Here is a 27,362-nt window from a genome sequence, read left to right on the forward strand (position 1 = left end):
TTGCATCATGCCTTCTGTTAACAACACAGTAACAACTGAAAGCATTTGGTAACTCAGGACACAGACAGCTCTGGTTTTGAAATCAAAGGGCTAAATAATTTTTTGCTCAACAGGATTTAGGTTGATCAACAAGTTCGGGGCCTCCATATTTCTGATTCACTTTGTGCCAATTGGTGTGAATGGATCTAAAATGATGTTTGGCACCTGGATTCTTTTACTATTAAAGCTCTACTACTGTTACATCAGTACAGAATGTGATATGGTATCGTCTTGCTTTAGTAAATAGGGATGCTTTGATTCCATACGTGGACTGGAGATAAATCCAATCCTGACTCTTAAAGCTAGACTGAGTATTGGTGAAAATAGGCCAACGTATCAGGTTGATCTTTTGAATTCAGTTCTATATTATTCAGGGTTTGCAGCACAGTGAACAACTTAGATTATACAGAGAAAGCCAACAGCTAAAGAGTCTGTTATGGATGCCACGCCAACAGCTTTTCTTTGCATGCTTGCAAAAGTTTTCAGTTATTTTCATTTAAATGCAAACTCAGATGAGTTGACCAGAGTCTGCTTCTCTCTGTATCTCTGACATCTCACAGCAGGGAAAGGTCAAAACTAGTGCAATTTTTCAAAGTGGTCTTTAGCAGTAGTTCTCCGGGCTTTCTGAAGGTTATTCAATGATTTTTTTCAAATTTTTAGTTCAGTCCCTGAACCTGATCATTTTCAGAGGAATATTTTTTTGTTTGCTCAGCCACTTAACGCTGACCTATGAATTATTTAAGCAAAAAATAAAAAAAGAAACTTATTTTAAGGGATTAACCAGTGGTGAGTCTACACATAAAAGACAACTTAGCAAAGAACTAATTTTAACATGCAGCTTTAGGCACTTTGTCACAATCTGTTGCACAAACAAATCATTTGTTACCATTTCATTAGTTGAATCTATGTAAAAATGCCAAAGATAGCACATTCTGACAGGTATAAGTAGAATAGCATTTTTACAGCAACAACGTGATTTCCATAGAGTTCTAGGTCAGAAACTTGGCATATCTTGGCATGGTGTGCAGTGTGTCTTTAAAACATCTGAGGAAACTGGAAAAGTGGAGAATAAAAGAAGAAATGGTGGGTCTAAAACACTATCTAGAGCAGATAAAAAGTATCTGAAAGTCATGTCCTTAAGAAACAGGAAAAAAAACCTGAAGATCCAGATGCATCTGGACCTTCAGTTGATCCATCCACAGGTCACTGACCTCATTAAAAATAGTCTCAGAGGAAATGTCGCTGTCAAGAAGCCATTCTTAAGGAAGGGAAAAGCTGAAGTATGCCAAATTACACAAGAACTAGGCTGCAGCCATCAGTAAAATATACTGGAGGTTTGGAGCTGCATTTCAGCCAGTGGCTATTGGGATTTTGTTGAAATTTATGAAACTGTACACACAGGAAGGTACAGTCAGATTTTGAACCACGATGTAATACCGTGGTCCACACACACTGCCAGTGCAGTAAAATATTACCTGTATAGAAAAACACACAGTGTAACAGTATCAGTCATGGATTGGCCTCCCCAGAGCCCGGACATCAACATTACTGCACCAGTGTGGGATCATCTTGACAAAGGACGGAACTAAAAACACCCAACATGCAAACAAGACCTTTGAATGCCCTTCAAGAATTCAAGAACTATTCCTGAAGACTACTTAAAGAAATGACAAGAACGCTTGCCTAAGAGAGTTCAGGCTGCTGCACCTATGTTTAAGCTGATCCAGATGTTACACATTAAAGAACCTCTCCCTGTTCTTTCCTCAGAATGATGGATAAAATTGATAAATTTAGCAATCATATCAGATCCCTTCCCGAAAACCCAATTTAAAAAAAAAATCTCAGCAGCAGCATTTGTTGCTCTAAAACCTGTATATCATCGGTCAGTATTAATGGGGCCTTCACAGATGTGCACTGAAGCATTTTTGCTGTACTCTATGCTGATGCTCTCTCTCCTCTTAAACCCAGAGGACACAATTTCCATGATTTCCAAAGAGAAGTTCAAATTTTGATTGCATAGACCACAGAAAAGTTTTCCACTTTGCCTCAGTCCATTTCATGTGAGCTTTGGCCCAGAGAAGGCTGGGTCTTTTTTTCTTTGCATGGCAGCATTTTAATATGTATCAGTGAAGCGCAGTACAACTGTATTCACTCATAGTAAGAAGTGTTCCTATGTGAGCCTATGTGGTGATTTCCACTACAGGACCATGTCTGGTTTTATTGCAGGGCTGTCCAATGGCCGCAAGATCATGGCTTTTCAATGCTGTGTTGTAGTTTTGCCCCTTGAAGATATTTCTACTATTACTCTCTTGTTATTCTACAATTCCTGGACCAAAAAAAAAAAAATTCTTTGGATGCTATTTTGATACTCAGTCAACTCACTGACTGTTGTTTCCCATCCCAAGTTTCCCACTGAGTTTTTTGTTTGTTTATACTGCTTCCATGATAAAAATGCAATTTCATCATTTGATAGGTATTTGTACTTTTATAACCTTGAATATAGGCTTTTAATGTTTCCCAGATCATTGCATCTTTCTGTTGTGTGTGTGTGTGTAATGAAAGCATAATTGCAACATATTTTAAACTAACAGTAAGAAAGTGACATCAAGTTAATCCTTTTTTTGGGGGGGGGGTCTGCCATCTTTTTTTTTAATGTTACTGACTGTCAGGTATCCTGAAGTATGAATGCTATGCTATCGTTTCAGAGTCTGTCTCTGAAATCAGTGCTGACATCTGTTTAATGGAGCATTCCTCTGAGGTGACCCGACTGTGACTCGACTCGAGTCCGTCACTGTCACCATCTCTCTGTCAAAGAGCAAAAGCCAACTCTGTGCGCCACCCAGTACCAAAAGGAAAAGGAGTAAAGATTTTTCCGAGTCGTTTATTTGACCCCTTCCTAATTGCTGAAGTAAAATGATTGTGATGCATATGGGAGTTATTAGAGAAGCTTAAAAATAAAAACACATAATAACGCGGCAAGGCTTTCCTTTGGAAGAATAGCCACGTCATTGTTTATCATACGTATTCAGTCTAACTATGGTGGATTTAACAACATGCCCCCCCCCCCCCCCCCCCCCCCCCCCACCCCTCCCACCGTTTTTCCCATTGTTCCCATTTTCCAAAAGCTCAGCGTTTGAACTTTGGAGATGTGCAGATTTACTTTTAGCTTTAGAGCACATGTCGTGACTATTGTTTCATATTCTTCCACAATGTCTGCAAGTTCTGTGCAGGGCCTTCAGAGGAAATTTCTTAAGGGTCAAAAAGAAGAATTTTCCTTAGCACAATGGAAATTGTTATGCAACACAATGCGGAGACCCCCCCCCCCCCCCTCCTCCCCCCCAAAAAATACTGCAGGCATGGCATCTCTATTGATGGAAAACTAAAAAATCTCTATCAGTGTAATTTATTGCATCTTTGAAGATAGTGATGCTTCAGTTTCGTGCACGGTAAATTTTTTTCCCATGTGGAACCTGTGACCTCTAGAAGCCAAACTCTGTTCTCCCTGCATTTTTATTCCACTGCTCCCTCAATCAATAATTGCTCACAGATGCCGGACACAAAGACCCACATACGAACTTCTTTATTATCTGGCATTAGTTTGATAAACTCATTTACAAGAAATTTGGAGAGCAATTAATTTTTAGCTGAATCCAAAATCCTAAATGTTTGTGTATTGGTATATAAAAGCAAAACATGCGCCACCGCATGTCTGTTGGAAACTATTAAAATTTAATTTTATATTGTAAAAAGCTGATGGATTATTGCTGCCAAATACTTAACCAAACCCTCAAAAAAACAAAACAAAGTGCTTATTTCTTTGGTTGATGTCTACTCTATAAGAAAGCTAATCAGCCAATCACATGGCAGCAACTCAGTGAATTTTGGCACGTAGACATGGTCAAGGTGACGTGCTGAAGTTCAAAATGAGCATCAGAGTCGGAAATAAAGAAGATTCAAATGGCTTTGAATGTGGATTGGCTGTTGTTGCCAGATGAACTGGTCTGAGCATTTCAGAAACTGCTGATTTACTGGGATTTGGGACTATCTCAAGGGTTTACAGGGAATAGTCTGAAAAAGAAAAAATATCCAGTTCCCTGGCATTTTTGTGGGCAAAAAATGCCTTGTTGATGCCAGAGGTCGGAGGAGAATGTAGAAAGCCAACAGTAACTAAAGAGCATCTCTGAGCACACAACAGGTCAAACCTTGAAGCTTCCACTCCTGTCAGCTAACAGGAAGCTCAGCAGAGCTGCCTGATCTGATGGGTCTCGATTTCTGATACGACATTTGGATAGCAGCGTCAGAATTAGAGATAAACAACAGGAAAACATGGATGCATCCTGCCTTGTATTAACAGTTTATGTTGGTATTAGTGGTGTAATAGCGTGGGGATGCATTTTGCACCTATTACTACCAGTTTAGGATGATATGTGTAACTATGTCTATCCCAGTGTGTGTATCTTCTGATGGCTGATGATTATCCTGAGCCATGTCACAAAGCTCAAATCATCTGAAAATAGTTTCTTCAGCTTGAAAATGGACCTATAATGACAGTCACCAGAGCCCGTTTGAGATGAACCACATCATGGATGTGCAACTGACAAATCAGTAGCAACTGTGTGATACTGTTGTGTTAATATGGACCAAAATCGCTCAGGAATCTTTGTAATACCTTGAATCTATGCCACAAACAATTAAGGCAGTTCTGGAGGCAAAACGGGCTCTGGGCTGGTGCTAGCAAGATTTACCTAACAAAGGGGCAGATGACTGTAAGTTGTGGCCAAATCGCTTATCACAAAGACAGCCTCTAAACCGTAAGTTTCCTGTGAGTCAAAATGACCTGATCATGAATCAACATCATTGAAACAGCTTGACTTAGTTTTAATAAAGGAAAATATGAACAACATAAAAGGGTTTCTGTGGGAAAAGGAGTGGTTTCTGGGAATCTGACAGAGGTTCCTCTCACTCTCATTTTTTATTTTTTTTTGTTAATCTCATGCCAGCTCACGAAGACGCTAACTCACAAGTTACAAAAGGTTTATTTAAAAAGCTGTTACAGATGCTACAAAGGTTGCTTTGGAACCTTTTCAGCCGAGCCTCAGCAAATCTATTTAAATGATATCATTCCGAGCAAATGGTACATTTAAACAAAACACCTCGCCCCCACCACAAAATTTCACACATGATTAACCATCAGAGTGGTTTCTCATTAAAACTCACTTTAGCCGATCTCATTGCATTTCTGTCTTGCTTTAGTTGGCATAAAAATGCACTATCCACATAAACAGATGTATTCTGCATGTATTCAGTTACTTGTTGTATCAGGTAAAGATAAAAGACACTTTTTGAAAAGTTTGACAGAGTTTTGAGGCTTTAAGCTTATATTTGTCCTCTAATCACTTCCAGTCTTCTCTGCTTCCTGAAGAGAAGTCCCCAGTTTGCAGTTATGTTCACTAGCTCTGGGCCTTTTTTAAGATTGTTTTTCCACAGCAGCAGGACTGCAGGTGTCATTCATAGCAATGACAATGGCATTACTGTATCTCTAGTGCCACAGTAAATGTTCTTGTTCCCAGCAGAGCCTTTGACTTGCCACCTTTAGGAAAAACACACATGGATGACGCAGTATTCTCATCACCTGTGCTTTCTGTGGCTCCACACGTGAAAAAATAAGCTTATTAGGTCATTTTTGAGATTAAAAGTGTGCATTTTTTTATATGTCAATATTCCAAAGGCATACATATAAGAAAGCAGAAGTTCAGAGATTCCCCAACTAACAAAAATGGCCGAAGATTTAATGTGAAAGGGTGAGAACAGAGCAACAGCTAGATAGAAGATAAAGTGTACTATATTTCCAAAACTATTCACTCAGCCATTCAAATCATTGGTAGGGTCAGGGGGCGGAGGGTACCCTGCATCCAAGCCTTACCTAACAAAGTGCAATGCAAAGCACTGGATGCAGTGGTGCATTGCACGCTGCCACTGGACTCTAGAGTTCCTCCATCTGACAATCTGATGAACGGGTCTGGGTTTGGCTGTTGCCAGGACAATGGTACTTGTCTAAATGTGAACTGCACTGTAAAGTTTGGTGAATCAGGGATTGTGGTGTGGGGTTGTTTTTCAGTAGTTGGGCTTTTAGTGAAAAGACCTCCTAATGCTTGGGGATAACAAGTAAAGATGGGAATTGATAAGAATTTAGCGATTCTGATTCCATTACCGATATCACTTATCCATTAGATTTCTTGTCAGTTCTCTTAGCGATTCTCATTGAGTTCTCCCTGGCTCCTCTTTGAGAGTCACCACCATCTCTAAGCAGCATATCAAATACATTACATTCATGCAAGTGAATTACATGCTGTGTGGTAAATGTTTCTGCATGTTGGAGGTATTTCTCCTCTTGTTGTGATCAGTGTTGGGGACATTAGTAAAAAAAAAAAAAAGTCATGTATTACATCGAAAACTTTTTTTAAGGACAAAGCAGTATGTTACATAATTACTCCCAGGAGAAGGTAATTTGTTATATTACTCCCTACATTAGTTTCACGTTTCTTTGTAAAAAAATGACCTGAAACACATAATTACCATTTATCAATATTAAACTAGAGGCTACAGTCGCACACACCAACACAAATCCTTATCCGAAGGAGGAGACACATATGATCCTTGTCTTAGTATTTAGGTATGAACACAAAGCAAAGATGAAAACCAGCACAAAGAGACATTTAAGCAATCGCCACAGTGATTCTGCTTTAGAAACATGAACAGGTAGAACTGAAGGCTGCAGCCTGACTGCTCATCTGTTTGTTACCTGTTGAAGCTCAGGGTCTGTCTCCAGGGCTGGGTTTAGCGTTCACTCAGGAAATGTTACTCTGGGTTCTTGGCTAGCTTACCGTTAGTATGCAGATGTTTGCAAAGAGCCAGAGTTGTGTTAGCAGTATAATGCAGTTGTTTCTGTCCTGGATACAGTTTGCATTTTACCATCGCACTCTCATCCTTTTGTGCAATATGCATGCTGTAGACTGTGTCTATTTTCCTCCTCCAACACACAAACTGAAATCAGACGATTGTAGCAAGTGCAAGTAGAATGATAAGAAGAATCGATAAGCAGGCAGACTAACAATTCTAAGGAACAGTAATTAACTTTCACATAGCTTCTGTAATATGAAGATATTAAGAAAGATTGTAACCTTGCCTGGTTGACTGCTTACTTTGTTTTTCGTAACATCTATTCAGTCACATACTACTGGGCCTAAAGAGTTATGGTACTGTTTCGAGTCAGGAGGACAGATGTCAACTTTGCTGAGTTGTTAGTTAGGTTCCTTTAAACAAGAAATTCATTCAAACAAGACCTGTATTACAGAATAAAGTGCTTTTTTTCTTTAAAAAGACTCCATCACTTATCTTTCATATATAACACTTTGGGATTAAGTGAGGAGGTAAGTCGGGAGTATCTGTGAACTCTAGGCCGTAGCTGAGTAGCTGAGTCTTCGTGGCCTTCGTGGAGATGATACAAGGCAAGTATTCATGACTGAGCCAACAACTTGTCCAACAAACACCCAGCAATCAGATTCTAACTCCAAAACTGTCATATTGACACTAATGAAACAGCTACCCACTATTTACTCGGATCCAGCTCAGTTTGTGTTACGAAGCCGCAATACATCATACTCACAGAATGCAGCAAAAGACGCCTTGTGGAAACGGGACTACCTCTGGGTTCCTGGCCTTGTATTTTGTGGTTCTTTTTATTCTCTTATTCCACTGAACAGAGCACTTTAGGGTGTTATTTTAGGATCACATGTCTTTGCAGTCCTATAACGCTGTCATTTAAATAATTCGTCCAATTTATTAAAACCTCCAGCAACGAGTGATGCATCACCTACTGCCAAGTATTGTGTTATTTACTTACCAAAGATAATTGAAGTTTATGTCAAACTGATACAAACTGCCTGACAGCGTGGTAAACAAATTCAAAAGAAAGCTTAATCAGCATTCTTGCACAAGCTCACACAGAATTAATGAATGATTAAGGTCTCCTATTCTCGCATGTACGTACACATATATAAAACCCATAACTACATGGTGCATATGCAGCTAGTGTAATAATCCCTACAACATAGTATTTGATCCTTGTCTTTGTCACACGTGACAATAAGGAGAATATCTCTGGATTTTGGACAAGACAAAACAAGGAATTTTAAGACATCACTTTGATCTGTGGTTTTCACTATTTACTGTTCAGGGTATCTGCCAGTGTATTTAAAGCCAAGGGGCTCAATTTTTCCATGTGTGAGGCAGCTGTTGAAATGGCAATGGAAGTTAAATGTGTTACCCGTTCAGAAACACTGCAAAAGTCAAAGCATTCTAGTCGTCAGCATTTGTCTCACACATCCTTAATATTTCTAATGTGAAGCACGCTGTGTAATGTATAGCAACGCCTGAATTGAAACGAGTGTAACGTATGCCTATGTAACTGCCAGATTAACTTGTGATACATGTTCTAGGCCTTTTCTTTTCTGTTAAAGAGCCCACACAGGTTTAACATGCGCACATGTGCACTATCATTTAATGTATACATTACTGCCATGACCTTAACACAGTACGGACAGGAAGAACAACACAGTTCAGTTGGGTAAAGACTTTGACTGGTGATAAATGTATCAAAATATTTGAGACTAATCAGGTTTATTGTTTTGTGTTTGTCAACTTCTACAAGCATCACAAAAAATTATGCTTACCTAACTCAAAGTAGCTTAATTTTCATATTTCCCATTGTTTGCTTTAAAGTTTTCTAACATTTTAAAAGTGAAATTAAATTTCCCTGTTTTCAGTCACAAAGAATCTGACATACTCTCCTTTCTACGACTCTCCAAACTAATCAGTAACCTTTTGATACTGACGTAACTGATATTATATTATTCTCTAGCTCCCTCTTGAGGGTAAAAGTTGCACATGCGTAACAAAAAATCACTGCATTGCATTTTAACATTGTTCAACATAATAAATAAAGAAAGGGTGGTTGAGTAGAGTTCTCCTTTTCCCCGTTTTCTAAGAAAAGCGTTAATATTAAATAACTGATAAATCAGTTCAGTTAAGAGAAACAAAACAAAACAAAAAAAGACAAAGCAGAGCCAAATCAGCGTCTTTATTTTACAAACGCATTATTCTATTGACATTTTTTATATAATAAAAAAGCAATTTACAAGCTTAAGAACCAAAATGAAGCAGCACTGAATGATTATGAGTAAAATATATAATTTGAATAAATATATTTTATTTCATGCTATAAAATAAATTCATAAATGGCAATAGATACAACATCAGTTCTAGCTAGCTTCATTTACTTCATAGTTGTACAAAACAGTAGAGTTCTGAGGTTCACAGTTGGGTTGTGAGGTTGTGTGTAGAGTGGACAAAACAGGAGCGGAGGCATTTCTGCTATCATGGTTCAGTTCGTGGGCTCAAATGCACCTCATGCTTCAGCTCTGTGGAAAATATGGGCTCATTGAGACCTTGAGGCAGAATGTTTGGGAACAACTGACTGAGGACTTGTTTCCCCACCTGAAGAGAAGTGCACAATTATACTACGGACATATGGTAGAACGTATGTCCAGTGAGACCACTTTTAATGCTATATACCCTGAGTTCTACTTTTTTTTTTATGTTGTTTTTTGCCTTGTCACCAAATGCACACGAACCAGAGACATACTAGTGCAGAGTTAGGGGGGATTCAAAAACGAAAAGGAACAACAGGTAGACTGAAAACGTCCCCTCTGATCCTGAACAACTGCACCTACTGTCTCGGAGCCTGAGGAGCAAAAGGAGACCACTGAACTTCAACATAGCAACAGAGAGCCCGCTCCCAAACAGTGGCTATATAGCCCAAAATCCCTTTCATTATTTCACTCAGCTGGAGGTGCAACTCTGAACAGTGCCACTGAGTTTGATGACTGAATCACGCGCTCAGTTCTCGTGTTGCAGTTTACCAACTACCACTGGATTTTCAATTGAGCATTTCAACCGCGTTTTCACTTTCATATTTTTTTTTCTAAAAACAAGAAGTCAACCTGTCCAGAGTTTCAGAAAATATATAAAAAATAAATCGATATCAAATTGTCCTGGTCCTACTTCAATTCAACAGCTCCCTGACTTTCAGTTTGTTTGATACATGACAGGCCAATATTTCAAAAGGTTTGATGATCCCAATACACCACTTTCACTTTCAAAAAGGTTATTGCTTCTCTTTTTTCAAAAAAAAAAAAAAAAAATACACAGTGGACAGAAACTGACAGAAAAGCTATGGAAGACTTACGATTTCTTTTCTAAGCCTGTATCAGTGTTTGTAAACTACCTGAAGTGAGTTTCTTACAAAAGGAACAGGACGAGTTGCAAGTTTGCAAAAAAAAAAAAAATTATCAAAAAAACAAAGAAAAAAAAACACAAAGTAGTCTGACAGCCTTGTAAACACTTCTTTTTGAATACTTGTGGCCCAAAATGCATATCCTGTCGCTCTCAGCGAGGTGGAACTACAAGCTGACGAAGAGGGTCGATTCGAGTGTCTATCAAGTTTAGTTGGTTTTTGTAGGTGTGTACTGCCACGTACATAACTATGATACATGAATAACATTTAAACAATTACGCCCCTGTTCACCTACAACAAAAACATGGACTTACTTGCTGAGGACAGAAAACTGAATTTCAAAGCACCATTCGAGGGGAGAGGTCCTTACAGAAGTGATTGAGGCCTTTAAGATAACTGAGTCCCTAACAGGTAACTACAGAGATAAAGGAGACTCATCGGATAGAACTGGTATGTACTTTTAACCAAAAAACAACAACAAAAAGTAAGTGCACAATCAATGACAGAAAAAAAAAAGTTTTAAAAAATTGGCAATTGTACACAATTTTTTGGCTGAGCAGCGTGCAATTCAGCTACAGTATATGTAGGTAAGATATTTTTCTGCACAAATACTCAGTTTACTATCAGCTAAATATCCTGTCTGTTCTCATGCATCTCCTGTCTCTACTTAAATGCATAAACTACAGTACATTGCTTAGATTGTCCTCGGTCGTTAAAGAGGAGGGGATTTAGTATAGCCTCTGACTGTGGGGCAGCGGCTTGCAGGGAACAAGTTTGCCTCATCTGATTGTAATCAAATGCTACAAAATCAGTTACGCTTTAAAATCAGTTGCCCATAATGTCACAGATTAATAAAATAAAATAAAAATCCAGTGATAGCAAGTGAAAATTAGGGGCAGAGCTTAAGTAGACTAGTACAAAATGGACAAGAATGACATGACTTAATTTCTATTCATTCTTGGCTCCACTTCACAATAAAAGATGCAGCCATATTTCATCATAATCTCTCCATTTAATCCATTCCAAAAGTAAAGAGGCACAAAAATCCAAGTGCCAGAATCTAAAACATAAAGCTTGTGGCAAGGCACTAAGTTTAAGATGCCACTTGTTGTGAAGCAGTCTCTCTTTTTTACACTGGCTTTAAACAATTACATTACCTACTGCACAACTTTTATACCTTGTTTTTATGGCTTAGTATTGTTATGTTATTTATGACTCTGCTACTTAATTTCTGCTTGTTCATTTATTTATTTTCTACACAAGTGATTGTTATAAACTGGGAAACATACATTCTTTTGCAAATTGCAATGAATTAGTCTTACATTAAATTAAGAACCTATTCTTCCTAACGAGCATTCAATTACACAATCCAGCCAAAATTTACCGAAAAAAAAAAAAAATCATCCCCTATTAGTCTTTGGTGTTGTCTTTTGGCACAAAAATATTTTAGCAGTTTGTACCCTATTCACAAAACCTTGCTGACAATATTCCAAGAAGAAATGCTTGTTGTTTTTTTTGTCTTCAAATAAAGGGCAAGAATTATCGTAGTGAGGTTAACATGAATCAGAAACTGATTTTGTTGAGGTCAGATCAGCTGGCAACCCTGCGCACATTGCCCGCTGACAAAAATATACTTGACTTGGAAAACATTCATCTAAAAAAGTACTGTATATGCTGACAGACAGACATTGGTGATGATGATTAAGAGTGTTTGTGATAAATTCGTACACTAAAGACAATGAAAAGCTAGCTATACCGATTTTGCAAAATTATCCAAATTTTGGTTTGTCGATGAGTAAAGACGACGAATGCACATTCAAAGGAATAAAAAGGACTGCACTCTTAATATAAAATCTGACATAAGCAACAAAACACAAGATTCTCCCACCAAATGCACACAATGTAGGAAATAATATGAAAACTATAAAATTGTCAATCAATTCTCAATTCATTGACACAAATTCAGCATGGACCAGTTGGGACAAAATAAAAGCGTAAAGCAGGTGCTCTTCAAAAATAAAGGCATTAACCAGCTGGATGGCAAGTAAGAAAGCAAAAATAGCACAAAAGGAACCACCCAGCTGAGCTTTAAATTAGCAAATTCTAATCATCAACCAGGCCTTTTAAGTGCCTTTTAAATGTGAATATGAATTTTTAAATCACAATGGAAATAAATCTCTATATTCCCACAACACCCCATCCCCGTAATTCAAATAGTATAGATAAAATGCAATGTTACCATATATGTGACTTGTAGCCAAAAGTATTTATGTGATTGCAGAGTCTCATCAAAGCTCAAGACATTTTTACTCAGAGTAAAAATCATCACAATTAAGACAGATTAGCACATTTTATTACTGGGACAGCACTCACCCAAACTGCTAACTCTGCAAAGTGCATCGATACTTTGGATCATCAGCTACCTCTTAAAACATTTACCTCTTAACCTTGACAATACCATAAAGTGGGCTTGACAAAATGAGGAAAACGTGTTACAAGTCTGCACATGACCCCGAACAATGCAGAAAATGAATATCACAGATTAACTGTCCAATTGTAGAGGACACAATGGAAAACAAACCCACAGCTCTTTCAAATAATGGAAGAAAAACCATGTCACAATGGCTGAGATTCCTTTGTTCTTTCCGCTTGCATATTGTTCAGACTAGTATATTATAGTGATTTAGGTGAACACATCCAGAGCTGTTCCTGGTGTGCTGAGTTTACAATGAGTACTCCCTGCCTCTGTTAGACACTGAGTATCAAACTGGAAGCCTACCCCAGGAAAAAACAAAAACATATACAATAGTTCTGAATAAACCTCATACAGGGGATATAGAGGAATACAAATTACTTCACTGTATGGATGAGATTCATCCATTACATGGATGGCAGCATCTAAAACCACGCCTAGGCTGACAGAGTGAGATCTCCAGTAGTGATGAGAGATAAAATCCTGAAGTGTTTTGAAGAAAAAAAATTTTATCTTGAAAAATAACAGAGAAATTTCTCTTACTCTGCTCTCCATATTTGCCCAATAGCACACAAGTAGGCCAGCAAGCTTTCTACTCATAACATAGCACCTTCTTAATCATGTTATCCTGGCTAACCATGAAACATTTGACAAGGACTTTGTCCCTAATCCATACAATCAGCAAGGAATATTTCCCCTAAGTATCAAGGCTTTGTGTTGAAAGAATATTCTTTACAGGGTTTGGCAATAAGATACTGTACAAAAAACCTAGAACGGATTTTAAACGTTGAACACATCTGTGCCTGGTAGGTTCTTGGCTATGAGGTAGAACCTGGTGAGTTTCATTTAAGTTAAAATACTGTCTATTATGAGTATGTAGTTGCATCATGAGGTATTGAACGGATATGTCACACGAAGCTTTGCACTGGCAGAAAAATCATTCCTTGTGTGTAAGTGGCCTCCTGTGGCCACATGTGCAAAAACAGGTTAGGTAAAAAGGTGATATGACAAGCATCTTACCAGAGCTTTCACATTATCAATTATTGCAACATGCCTATATAACTCTGTAAATATGTTTTAAAAAACATGGAAAGATAAAAAGAGAAATCAATCCGGGGGTCTTGATTATTGGGACCACCTTAAAAATAGTAAGTCGTTACTCCCTTTACTTGAAAGAATCCGATTTCTATAAAGCACCCATTTTCTCTCTGTATTTAGCATCTAACTTTCACAAAACTGACAGAAACCCTCGATGAAAGAAAGGTCCATAGTAGCGGGAGCTGATTCAAAAAGAGGAGAGTCCTTTAAATTGCGCTGAAATAAACATTTCTTAAAGCTTCCTTAACCTGAAGCAGGACCTAAAAATCACATCTTGATGCTTGAGCCTCCTCTGGACTGCACTTTGAACTCTCCTCCATTTCATTGGCTGGTGCCTCTTCTGCATATTGTGCCTCAAAGGCCATCCCCTCAGACGTATCTTCTTGGTCCTTCTGACCTGAGCTTCCCTCCATCCTCTCTGGAGAGTCCATGTGATTGCTGCCCTCTGATGCTCCCAGGTGCTTCTTCCTCAGGTGCTGGTTAAGGGTGCCCTGAAATGGGAAGCATTTCCCACAGATCTGACAGTGAAAGGGCTTGTTGTCCGTGTGGCCACGGATGTGGTACTCCAGCTGGTCTTTCCTTGTGTACTTCTTGCCACAGAATTTACAAACAAATGGGGTGATTCCCATGTGCAGGCGCATGTGGCGGTCCAGGCTCCCTTTCTGATTGAAGGTCTTTCCACAGTAGATGCAAATGAGTCTCTCATTGTAAGGGTACCACTGGCTCCGTAGGCTACGTTCTCGCACATCGTTCTCCAACCCTGTGGGTCCCACAGTTGATTCGCCATCGTCTGAGCCTGGTTTAATATGACTCAGCACCCCTGCGGGGATAGCCAACGGGCGCTTTGCCCTGGCTCGGCCACCTCTGAAGCCACTGAGAATGGAGCGGGAAGGACTAGTGTTGCTGAGGTTGACAAAGCACGGGGAGGACAGCCCTGAGTAAGAATAGGAAGCAGGCTGGATTACAGGACCATAAGAGCCCACAGTGACAGCCACTACCTGGTCTCCATCCACCAACTCTGTGTGATAGCCATCATCACCAGCTGAGGAACTGTCTGAGTAAGTGGGCCTATCAGTCTTTTCTATCTTCACATGCACATCTGTTACTTGCCCATCTTTGCCAATCAGTTCCACTTGCTCTGTTTCTCCCTCCACGGGCGCATCGTGCTCTGACACACTATCACTACTGCCACGATCCGAGTGGCCTTCCTCTTGCTGCTGTCTCACCCGGCCCAGGCTTTTTACTCCCAGCTCCAAGCGCACTTCATTCCCTGCCTGACTCTGTCGGGAGTAGTAAGGGGGGGAGATCTGGGTGGGATTTATGAAGAGGTTGCTGTCATTGACCCCGTTGCGGCTAGTCTGCAAGCTGTCTTTCTCTGGGCTGCTGACACTAACTGGGAGGCTGATCTTGGAATGGAGGCTCTCCAGGATTTGGGTGCACTTGTCAATGATTGCCTGCATTTGCAGAAAGCTGGCAGCGGTGAGAAAACTGATAATATCTTTGAGCTGCAGGGACATGTGACCTGTGTAGCAGAAAGCAAGAAGCTGTTCAAACACCTCAGGGCTTTTGATGACTGAAATGGAAAGGCCACTCATGGTGCTCAAAGCTGAGTGGTCACGGAAGTAGGGTGAACTAGCTGCCAGCACGGCCTTGTGGGCTCGAAAGGGCTGGCCCTGAACGTGAACAATGATGTCGCACAGCTTCCCTTGCAGCCGCAACTCATTGAGTTGGGTCAGAACAGTGTTGCTGAACTCCGGCACATCAAACTCGATGTAGCTGCCGTCGTCCATTTCTTGTATACGTTTCTCCAGTTTGTTGACAGCCTGATGGGAGAAGAAAAAAGACAAAATATCAGATGTTGTCATATTAAACTGCAACATTTTAATAGCTTCAAAGTACAAAAAAGCACTGGGCCATGTATACACCCAGCTTTGTGCAGAAACTAATGCCATGTCATTCAAGCCCTGCACTAAATCATACCTTCATTAACATTATAATGTTAAGTAGGTTTAAACTGTTCCTCAAAGCATTTTTAAAATTTGACAAAAAATAAACTCCACTATCAGACAAGCAGGAGAAAATGTATGGATAGAATCCAATTTATTTCAAGTTCACTCTTTACCCTAATAACCTTCAAACATTCAAGATTTTATGCTTTTCTCATTGGCATTAACCACCAACATAAATATGTGAATAATAATTGTGTTAATTACATATGCATTAGGGTGACTAGACTAATATATCTGCTACAGGCAACTGGATGAATTGACTACCAGTTGGTTTTTGGTTGCACTGCATGCACACACACGGTTGTCTAGGAATGCAACTGTCGCTTCCAGTTGCTGGACTGATTGTGACATGTCAAATTTTAACTTAGGTACCTTACCAAAGCCATTTCTTAATAGCCATTTCTCAACCTGTATGTGCACACACATGCTGTTTAAAAGTAGCACAAACTGAGTGCTTAATACAATGTGAAAAAAGATGCTTGGTTGAACCACGTAGCTCACTTAAATTTTTGCCAAAACAGTGCCCCTGCAATAAATTACAGTTATCAGATTCTCAGCCATGGCTTTGGGTTGGCTGTGGACCACGAGGTAAAGCAGGTTACCTACTAATCGGAAAGTCGGTGGTTCAAAGCCTGAATAATCCAGTCTGCTGGCTAAAGTATCCTTGGGCAAGATACGGAACCCCAAGTTGCTCTCCAAGTTGTTCATTGTAGTGTGAATGGTTGTGAATTTTAGATTGAACACACTTAGGTGTAGAAAGAAACTCTGGATGAATGAGGCATGTTTTATGGAGTGTTTTGAGTGTTTGAGTAGAAAAGTGCTATATAAGAACCGGTCCATTTACCATTTATTTCTTCTGATGTGACTGTTAGATAATCCTCTGTCAGGTTTTCCCAGTCTGTCTGTGCTGTGGATGACACATCAACTCGCTTTAGTTTCAATTTGGGAACGTCTCCTCTAAAAACGTTCTATCAATTTCTTGGACATTAGTGCAGTAGGACATGTGAAGCAGAGAGAAGATAAGAGACTACAGTTGTTGACAACACCTGAGCCTACTGTAAATGTATATCTAAAACCCAGATGGACAGACACCAAAAAGATCCCAAATGTCAGTAATTATGATGAAGGGAAGTTAGTCCTGGCCAGAGCACTTGCAACTGTACTGCTCAGTTGCAGATAAACCACCAAACAAACAATTCATTTCAACAGATATGGTCAAAAGAAGACAATGAGATGAAACCATGTTTTTGAAGTAATGTCTGGACGGTTGGTGCTTTGAAAATGAACAATGTGGAATCTGATTTCATTCTTTCAGCTCTGAAGAATGTAGCATTATCATGGAAAGATCTCAAAAGCTCTCTAAAATCTTCAGAAAATAATTATGTAAAAACCTCAGAGAAGAGCTTCAAGTCATTTCACTGTAAGTACAAACGGCTACAAGTGAGCTCAAACGGCTGCCAGTTTGTCCAGACTTGCTGCTCTGCTGACATGCATTTACAGTTATAAAGCGACACAATGCACTTGACCTGCATGGGAAGCAAGCTAGGTAACAGCCCTTGCAAACTAAGGCCTGACAGTAAATACAACATCACACTTTCTGGAAAAATGTGCTCTGGTGAAACAAGGAGAGGTATATATCGAAAGTAAAGTCAAACACAGACCAGAGACAGCTTTTCAAGAAAACAACATCATAACAACACTCAAACACAATAGTGGAAATACCTTAGGAAATGGGCAACTTGCTGAATCAGCTATGAATTTTGAATCATCTCAAAAACTGGTTGACGTTAATTTAAAACATTTTGTTCAAAACTGCTTCCATTTTTGACCAAAGTTGCCTACCAGAGTCTGGTGGACAATTAGGCAAAAATGTCTACATTTACTTCTAGGGAGCTGCTCAAGTACTGTATAGTCCATAGTAGTGTAAAGTAGGAGTGCTGAATATCTTGGTCATTTTCTTGGAAGGCAACATGTAAAGTTAATAAAGTGTAATTATTATTGAATAGAGAATTTCAGTTTCCCATGCTTTGTCCTATAGTTTAATGTCTTTAAAGTTCCTTACATTTACTACTTACTCGCTGCTGCTAGTAAAGAGGGAGTTGAAAGTAAAGTAACTCTAAGAAATGAAAGTGATAGAGAGATTATGTTCCTGTGTCCCGCATACACTGACTGCATTGTGCTATATCAGGCAGTTAGTCGTGCCATGAAGATATGCGTATACCTTGTTTGGCAGAGAAAGAAGAAAATCTGGTTCTGCCTGGAAGATGAGCGCAAGATAACCGTTCTTAAAAAGAAAAACCTTTTTTCATACCTAACATGAGCATGAGGAAGTACGCCGTCTTTTAAATTTGCTGTTTGAGCTTTTCTTTCTTGATGAGCACACCTCCAATAGCTAAATGAAAAGGTTTACAACCTAAAAGTTACAACTTTCAGGGTTTCACTTTCATGCCCCCATCAAAGTGGACGGGCCAATGTTGACAACTGGCACACTAAGCTTCAACAATAATATATTGATTTAAGGTGGATTAAAAAGTATCAACAAATGGAAATCCTGCCTTCCTAGACAAACTAGTTAAACAACACTGGGAACACTTCTGTTTGTAAAAGCGAATACATTTATCTTGCAAACCTTAACTGGTGTGCCAGTTCTCCAGAATAGACTTCCTCCCTCTCAACTCCATCTGCCCTTAAATAATCTATCCCTCTGCACCTCCTCCATCCCTCCTGCCCCCTTGCTGGCAATTCAGCATGATCTTCTGTGCATTTAGTCCCTGTCAGCACTTTGGGAACATAAACACTTTATCTAGTTGCCAAAGCGTGCCAAGACACCTGTCCAACAAACCATATGTCGTCATCCTGGTTTAGGAAAGGAGAAGTGGTAACAAAACATAAAGAACCCTAAAGCAGACATGCATTAGTTTCACTTCCTCCATAGGCAGCATTCAAATACAACATCTTCATACACATGCGCAAAAAAAAAAAAAAAGATTCTAGCAATGGCTGCCAACAGCATGCATGTGAGAAGGAGCCAAGTGGAAGGGCAGCCAAAGAATGCATGCTCAGTAGTTGAGATGCACATGCTGAGTGAGGGTCACATGCTTGGCTCACATGGGAAAGCTGAAAATGTTTAAACTCAGCTCAAAAATTACATCTGTGGCTCAAGTTCCTTGTCTGGTAATAGACCAATCTGATACAGCTGCTTCATGTAGGCAGGTAAAAAAAGAAAGGGATATTCTACATAACCAAAACATCAGCGTAACACTGATGGAAAGATGTAACACAAAGTTTGGATTCTAAAATGCTGCCATTTCACTGAAAGTCTAAGTCAGCAGGCAAACACTGTATGCTTTCTTCAACATCAGGACAGAAGTGCCTCACAAGCAAAAGGCTCGGGGAGTATTTTTAATGAGATTTTAAAATATATATATATATATATATATATATATATATATATATATATATATATAGATATACAAAAATAAACTAGATTGTGATACACCTAGGGGAGGGTACGATGTGAGACTCTTAGGAGTGAAAATAAGGCACATTCTGAAAAACGTTAAGGCTTAGTAAAATATCAGAAAGCAGAGCTAAATATTGGATGCTTAGCCTTTGGGTGTCTTCGCTTATTAAATTTGTTTGCAGTACATAAGTGGAATTCAAGAAAATGCTCATCCTTCGTTTCTGCCTACTCACATGCTTATGAGATGAACACAGTGGAAAACTTTATAGTAGAAACCATCCATATCTATAATCTTACTGCACTCCCCCCCCCTCCCCACACACACACACACACAAAAAATACTTACATTCATAAACCACTAATGAGGAACAATTGACTAACACAATCATACAGCAATGTAAGCATTCACATGACTTGTTGGTGACAGTGTGCTCCCCAAAGATAAGATTCAAGATAACATACGAGGAGGTTAATGTTATCGTTCCTTTTTCATCATATGCATTCACTACAAGCAGCAGCTGAAGAATTTAGTTAAGAGTAACTAACCTTAGCACAAAAGGTAAGGATATTTGTGTTTAGTCGGTTAATACTTTACTGTAACAATGCTTTTTTGCAATACATCTTGTAATTTTGGAAAGTTTGCTTATTTCCTCTTAAATGGTGCCATGTTCCTATAGAAAATGAATTTTTGGGTTGAGCAGCAGAGATAAGTATATGCGTTGCACCCATGAAAAACGTAATTAATATGCGACAGGAATGTTACAACAAAGGTGGATGTCAAGGCAAGAACATACCTGGTGTTTGGTCTGTGGCTTTTCATCAGACTCGCGGAAAACAAAAATAGCGGTTTTGATTTTTGTCAACTAGACGCTCTCATGACTCATCCTAGTGACACTACTGACCAGCTAATCGGTGGCATGCAGTCTGACGACATGACATTTTAGAACCTGCTTGGATTCCCTGGAAACCTGGCCAAGCAGGCACTAAAAAAGTACCTGGTACCAGGTACTTGGACCTAATGGAAAACCCTGGAAACCATGGCAAACTGTGCCAAGTCGATCCTAATGGAAAAGGGGCTTAATTCAACAAACTGGGGTCTCAGTAGCACCTGGAAGAACCATACATAGCCAGAACAGCCTGCCACCCACTCCTCATGCTGGTGACCAACTTGATTACACATTGCTGTGGGATGGCATCCCATGCTTAAACCAGCATTGGTGAGCCAGAGGGGCTGTGTTGATCACTCTGGCACAAACTGCACACCCAGGTTTATCACACAAGTATTTAACGGGATTCGGGTCAGGACTGCAGGAAGCCCATTCAACCCTCTCCACTCCCAAATTCTGGAGGTAGTCTATGATGAAAACCACTCTGTCAAGTTTTTCATGGGTGCAACCAACATCCTTGACTCAGCAGCTCAACCCACAAATGCATTTTCCTTACAAAGGCGTCATCATTTAGGGGGGAATAAACAGGGTTTCAAGCAGTATAATCTTTATTGCTATTGCAGTGTTACAACAATTATTGATCCACACACAACCTTGTCCAGTAAAATTTGCACAAACTGTTTGTGCCAGGTTTAGTTAAAGGGCAACCCAGTTCACACACACAACAATACTTTATGACTTTTCCTTTTCTGAATCAGTTGTCACGCATTCCCTGACAAATTTTCTACATCATATGAACAGCACTTTTAATGACCAGCAGCAATTAGCTGAGCCATCACTTCACTACACTGTATTTATACCTGGAGCAAATCTACAGTTCTTACACTGTTACAACTACTGATGGTAGCAAAGCAGTTATCGAATGTCTACATTTTACTTTGTTATACTGTACAATTTAATAAGACAATTTAAGGAAATGCATGAGAAAATATTAGAGTTTAGGTTATAATATAAAAGAACATCAACACAGTAACATTTATATAAAGAATTGAGAGATAAACATCACAAATCATGAGAAAAACACAGTGGAGAAATTATTATTATTATGAAATTTGCATGGCACTGTAATGTAACTGAAACAGACAAAATTACTACAGGCAGTCACTATATTTATGCCCCAATAATCTTCTAAATGACCATGTTACAGCACAGAGCCCTGTTTTAGCATATAACAATGTATCTAACAATCTAACTCTCCTGCTGTCTTGTGTTTCATAACGCAATATTGCTGCTTCTCCAAAACAGAAAGCAAAGCAAAAAGAAACAAAACAAAAGCGGACAGTTGGGCGGGTTTAAACCATATTGCCAACTCTAACTGTATTAGTCCCACTCTGTTCTAACATGACTCGTAATATATAAGATATTACTACTGTTTTCCGATATAGTTATTAACGAATAACACAAGTTGGTGGTTTCTTTGTAAATTATCAACATATTTAAATGGAAAATATAAGATAACAGCAATAAGCACAAGTGCTTGGTGACAATGAACCCAGGTATTCCTTATAATGTGTCTGACAGCTCGCCATGATGTCTCTGCACTTTGCCCTTCACAGTTGTAACATCACTATGAGTTAGTAGGCACCGACTTTTCCAAAGAGCCCTGCTACATTCATATGTTCTTTAGTCTTTATGTTTAAAACCTGCCTTATGAAAACGAAATTAGATGCAGGCTACTATCTGATATGTAAAATACATGGGGGACCAATGCCACCCTGGGTACGAACAATAGGGTTAAAAATAAATCGTACCGTTACAGCTAATTTGGTGCGTTAACTTATTATGAGCTCCCTTTACCTGTGTCAGCCTGGTATGTGCATGGGAGAATATTAGCATGCAGCGTCTATCTAACCGCACATGCATGTCTTTCCATTGCGGAGCAAATGCAGGGTGTCTCAAACTTTAATGCAAACGCTTCGTTGGTAGTTACTGATTTGGGGGGGGGGGGTCTACTCTGCGGAGCAGCTAATGTTAGCGCTAGCTTGACAATTTACAGCCACCGGCTTTCTGTTTACATCTCCCCTGCTTCTCACTTCTGCGGTATCTTCTAGTTAGATTAAGGTGGGTTACAAATGTGCTTCAGTTCACCGGGCCGAGACATCCAAAAGTATCAAGCACCGCTCAAGCAGCGGCTAACTAGCCACATTAGCTACCCTAGAATCGAGCTTTATTCCAGAAAAAAAATACATAACTTTCAAATAGACTTTATTCCTGTGTAAGCTAACGAGCTGAACACGTTTTCTGTGGCTTTAAAGAAGCTTGACACCCTCACACGATTTAACTAGGCAACAACGTCGAACACGGGCACAAACTATGTAGGCTGTCATATGAAAGCGGTATCATGCTAGTTAGCTTATGCTAACAGAACTAGCTTTAGGAGCAACCGCTCAGTAGCGACCAGTGCTAGCTAGGAGCTAACGTTAACTAGCAATTAGTTGCTAGCGGTCGCGGGTAATAACTCCTCATTACTCACACTGCGAGAGCACAGAAGAGCCGACTTTACAAGCGTATTTATGGTCACCAGTCCATGCCAGATCTTAAGTCCACCAAACTCACCGTCTTGCAGATTAGCATTAAACGTTGTCCATTCCCTTCAGTGGTTCGCTAACGCTACAGCCAGGCCTCCCCCCCTCTCCAGTCCAGATGTGTCAGACAGTTGCTGCTGCAATTTTTGCATCAACAGGAAGTGTTCTTTAGGCTCTTTACATTCATTCTATCAGTGTGGTTTGCAGCAGCCCCTCCCTTGCTTCATGTCAGCGTTGCATACTGTAACATCGTGTTCCCAGTATAGAACGTGATGGAGGACGCGCACAGGCGGAAAAATAAATGTAAAGTAACCCACAGTCGCGCTCTGATTATTTTCTACAGATAACGTGGCTATACATTCTCTTATACGTCTACGCCCATAACGCGGCAGTGTACGTCAGATTCGCGTGCTTTCACTTTTGCTAAGCTCTATAAAGTAAATCTTGTAAATTTGGTAAAACTATCGTTTGCTTTATTGGAATCAAGTTATACCGGCACTTTCCAGCTGTGTAGAGACCCCCACCTCCCCCCTCCGCTCCCAAGATGCACAAACACACGCACACACACATTTTCACGCAGGTAGCGACACACACACACACACACACACACACACACACACACACACTTTTTATTGTTTAGTTTAGAAGCATAAGATTATTACCAAAACATCTGCATTATTACCAAGTGTCTTAAACTCTGTCTCGTTTGATCCGAATCAAACTGCTTCGACAGCTTTAGTCAACTCTGCGTTCATAAGAGTTGATAATATATGTATATATATTTTTACTTTATTATATTTTTCCAACGTGCTTTGTTAATACTTCTGGTAAATCTACGATAATCTGGCATTATACATTAAAAACCATTAATTCCCTTCTACCACAAAGGGGCGCCAGAGACTAAATTGATGAAACACAATCTCGACCTCTCACAGTGACGCGCAGCTTTCAAAAGGTTAAGGTACATCAGGATAGCAAGGGAGTCATCCAATTTAAACAATGACATTATTGTTAATAATAATAATAGTAAATTGCTAAACTGAATGTAAGTGATGTGCAAAAATGTAAATGTGTTTCTCTGGCTTTGAGCCATGTGGTGAATGCCCATGGACGAGTGAGGAAAACACTGGAACTCAGCAGAATGAGGAAATGTTCTGTTTCATAAAGCCCAGTGTTGGCTCACATAGTAGAAATAAACATTGTTGGTTGTAATTCTACAATTAATTTAATAAATTGACCAATAATGACATAGTATAAAACAATATCAGTGTAGGAGGAGTTTAGGTAAACACTATTTTAATTTGGCTCCCACTGAGATAAAAGGATTTCTTCCCTGCAGTAATCTGTTTTATGTGCACTTAACGGTATTCAAAGAAGCTCCACAAGTATATATATATATATATATATATATATATATATATATATATATATATATATATATATATATATATATATATATATATATATATATTTAATTTTTGCATAAAAGCTTTGCTCATTTCATTTTATCTTTCATAACCCATTCATGTGTAAATATCAAATGTAACCTCCCCAGATGTTAATATTATTGCTCTTTTTATCAAACTTGATATGGTGTCTGTTTTTCTGTTGGTAAAAGGGACAAACACACCTGTCTTTGGTCTACTCTTAGAAAGACTTTCTATGCTCCTTGTGGTGGAGAGGAATGAATGTGCGCTGTGTGTGTTTCTTTCTCTCTTTTTTTTTTAAGTGTGAGTGACAGGTTGGCAGCTCAGGTGAATATCTGACCTAATCTGTGTGCAGGTGGGTGATCGGCGTAGAGAAAGGAATCGCTTTGTCATTGCACGTGCTTCTTGTTAAACAAGTCACTCCTCTATCCTCGACCATGATTTGCTTTTTTTCCCCCATCTCTTTTTTTCCAGGAGCTTGATGCACAACTGAAGGTGCAGCCAAGGTATGGTGATTAGAGATGGTTTTGTTGATCCGCAGGAATGATCGTGGTATTGATAACATTTCAAACAAACTCATAATCAAAGGGTTTCCTGTTGGAGTTGTAATCTTTTCTGAAATGGGGCCTTTGTTAGCTCGGTGTCATTTGGTTGACCGGGAATTATTTGGTGGTAAGCTAATGGGGCTGGTTTTGAGTGGTGCAGCGCCAGGGGATCGTATAGGGGGCTCCAGGTGGTGTGGCCCGGGGCTCTGATGTGCTGCTCCTTTTTAATCCCAGATGACATTGCAAAATCCCCGAAGCCTGCCCCCTGTGTAAGACTGTATAGGAGCACAGAGCAGATGATTTGTTTAAGAAGCACATATCATGTATCAAACTGTGGAAATAAGGAGCTCCACTGTTTTATGTTAAGCCTGAGACTAGGTTATTACTTTATATTAAAGATAGGTATTTCTGTTCTTTTTTCTAAAGAGGGACATTTGTGCGATTTCGCTCATAAAGCATCATAATCCATGGTTTTTCTTCATCGATTATATTTGATCAAAATTTGAGCTTTTAATTGGAAAATTGTATTTATTTATTTATTTTTCGCAGTTCTGATCATTTCGCGCCAAACAGGTTGTTAGTTAATGTTGAATAAGTAGCCCAATTTTCAAGCTTAACATGAATAACACATTGTCCTTTATGTGTGCCAAGAGTCCCAGAATACCTTGGCTGTCGGTGCTGGTGAGAACAATGGTCTCCCAGTCCTCCTGTCCAGAAATAGTCTATAGCTCACTGATGGAGAACATATTTCCCAATAGCAGGTGTCTTAGCCATTCAGTGCTTGATCCTCACCATGACTGTAAATGAAAGGGCCAGCCCGTCCAGGTGCGGGAGCACCCCTCGGTCCCTCTCAGGTTTCTCCTTGATGGAGGAGCTGTTTGTGGAAGACTGGGCAAGGTAAATATTGACATTATACTATGTGCATTGCTATTAAAATGCATTTATTATCCACTTTAGAATATGCAGTTGTGTGCATAAGGGTAATTTACTAAATTAGGGTAATGACACTAATTGTTATACTGTGCATAGTTCATTTCTTTTTAATAATCGCGAGTCTTCTTACAAAAGATAGTGGTGTGCGATATTTTGGACAAACTGTTGAAGCAACCTAAATTAAAATTGTCTTGTGCTTAGCGGTCACTATTAAGCCAAACACAGTATAATCTTATGAAATATTCATATAGCACATTGATAGTCAGTTTGACATATCTTTATTTCATTTTAAGGATCAGCTGGACTCCAACCAAAGCCATTCAAGGCAAACCTTCAAATGCTAGAAGAGTTTTAGCAGTTAGTCCACTGCGAGGATAATGAGCTCTCAGATGTGTCATGTATTTGCCTGAGAAATTAAGCCAATTTGTGGAAATGGTGGCCTGGGGTTGGGGGAATACAGAGTGGCTTGTAAAGATGAGTGATATCTGGCACAGCATGAAGAGAATGAGAGGTGTGCTGCCCGGTGCTTAGCTCAAATGAAAGCTCTGATTAGTGGAGCAAAGATCAAAATGACAGAGCGGTGGAGGCTTCAGCTGGGCCTTTGTTATTGATAAGTCTGTCATCTCCGCTGATATTGGAGCAGTAATGGCAGCTGATGATTAGGCCACTCCTGAGCTATTAACTACATTTCTTATCCTTTTACTGGGGCCCAAGAGAGCCCGCTCGAGAGACAAAGGCCTCCTTTATGAAGCTGGCTTCTTAAACGGCGTCCACCTGACCTAAAAGGCACAACTGTTACGTCTTTCTGCCAGGCCAAAGAAGTCGGGGACGAGATACATGTCAGAGGTCGCGGTGCGCTGCTGTTTGAAATGAAGGGGTTCTGAGTGAGTAAGCTGCTGAAAGAGGGCTGCAGCGAAATTACAGAAAATTGGCTGTTTTGTCAACATTTCATCAGAAGATTTACAGAAAGCTGACCCCGACCCTTTCTCTCCCCCCGCCACGTCTTTCACAAGGCTAAGGAGATTGAGTGGGTCGGAATTGACTGACAAACAAATCTCTTCTTTATTTCTTTCTCGCTTTCTCTTTCCCTTTCTAGAAGTGATATTCAATATGATCTCTTTTTAATGATCCTAAGTGGCTGAAATTACATATCCTCAACACATATTGTTGAGGTTGTTCTCATACCAGCGCACACTAAGGGCATAAAAAGTAATTATCAAAATGGCTTAATTCTCCGGTGAAAAGAGAAATACGCCATTTATTTTGTGTTATTATACCATAGTGTACGAAGATCAAGTACGTCCTTTTTAATATTTCTGTTTATGTGATGGTACATCGCGACTGTGTCAGTGATAATTATCATGTGTGGCCTGGGAATAATAAGAAAGGCAATATTTTTTTAACTTGGCTTGCCAGAGTGCACTAGATTGGTGATTCCAAGCCAGGGGTACTTGTACTCCAGAGGTTTTAAAGGTGAGACAGGGAGGACATGGAAAATGAAGAAGAAGAAGTTCAACTAGTACTTAAAAAAAAAGACAAAGCATTAAAC

The 27,362-nt window shown here is 39.5% G+C and overlaps 1 protein-coding gene across 3 annotated transcripts; it reads right to left on the minus strand.

Annotated features, from left to right (window-relative positions):
- Positions 1-10,286: 10,286 nt before the first annotated feature.
- Positions 10,287-23,281, minus strand: zbtb34 (zinc finger and BTB domain containing 34). 3 transcript variants are annotated; one of them, XM_084946645.1, is made up of 3 exons: positions 22,940-23,281; positions 16,818-16,875; positions 10,287-15,787 (listed from the first exon to the last, which is right to left on the minus strand). In XM_084946645.1, exons 2-3 carry the CDS (start codon positions 16,818-16,820, stop codon positions 14,225-14,227), a joined length of 1,566 nt encoding a protein of 521 aa, XP_084802771.1. In that variant the 5' UTR covers positions 16,821-16,875; positions 22,940-23,281; the 3' UTR covers positions 10,287-14,224. The 3 variants fall into 3 exon arrangements, with proteins under 3 accessions (XP_084802771.1, XP_084802770.1, XP_084802769.1); XM_084946644.1 differs by having other exon boundaries at positions 16,818-16,880; XM_084946643.1 differs by lacking the exon at positions 16,818-16,875 and having other exon boundaries at positions 22,940-23,280.
- Positions 23,282-27,362: the final 4,081 nt, after the last annotated feature.

Source organism: Perissodus microlepis, chromosome 12 (assembly GCF_051167445.1).
Source record: "Perissodus microlepis isolate ML-2025 ecotype Zambia chromosome 12, ASM5116744v1, whole genome shotgun sequence".
Taxonomy (NCBI): Eukaryota; Metazoa; Chordata; class Actinopteri; order Cichliformes; family Cichlidae; genus Perissodus; species Perissodus microlepis.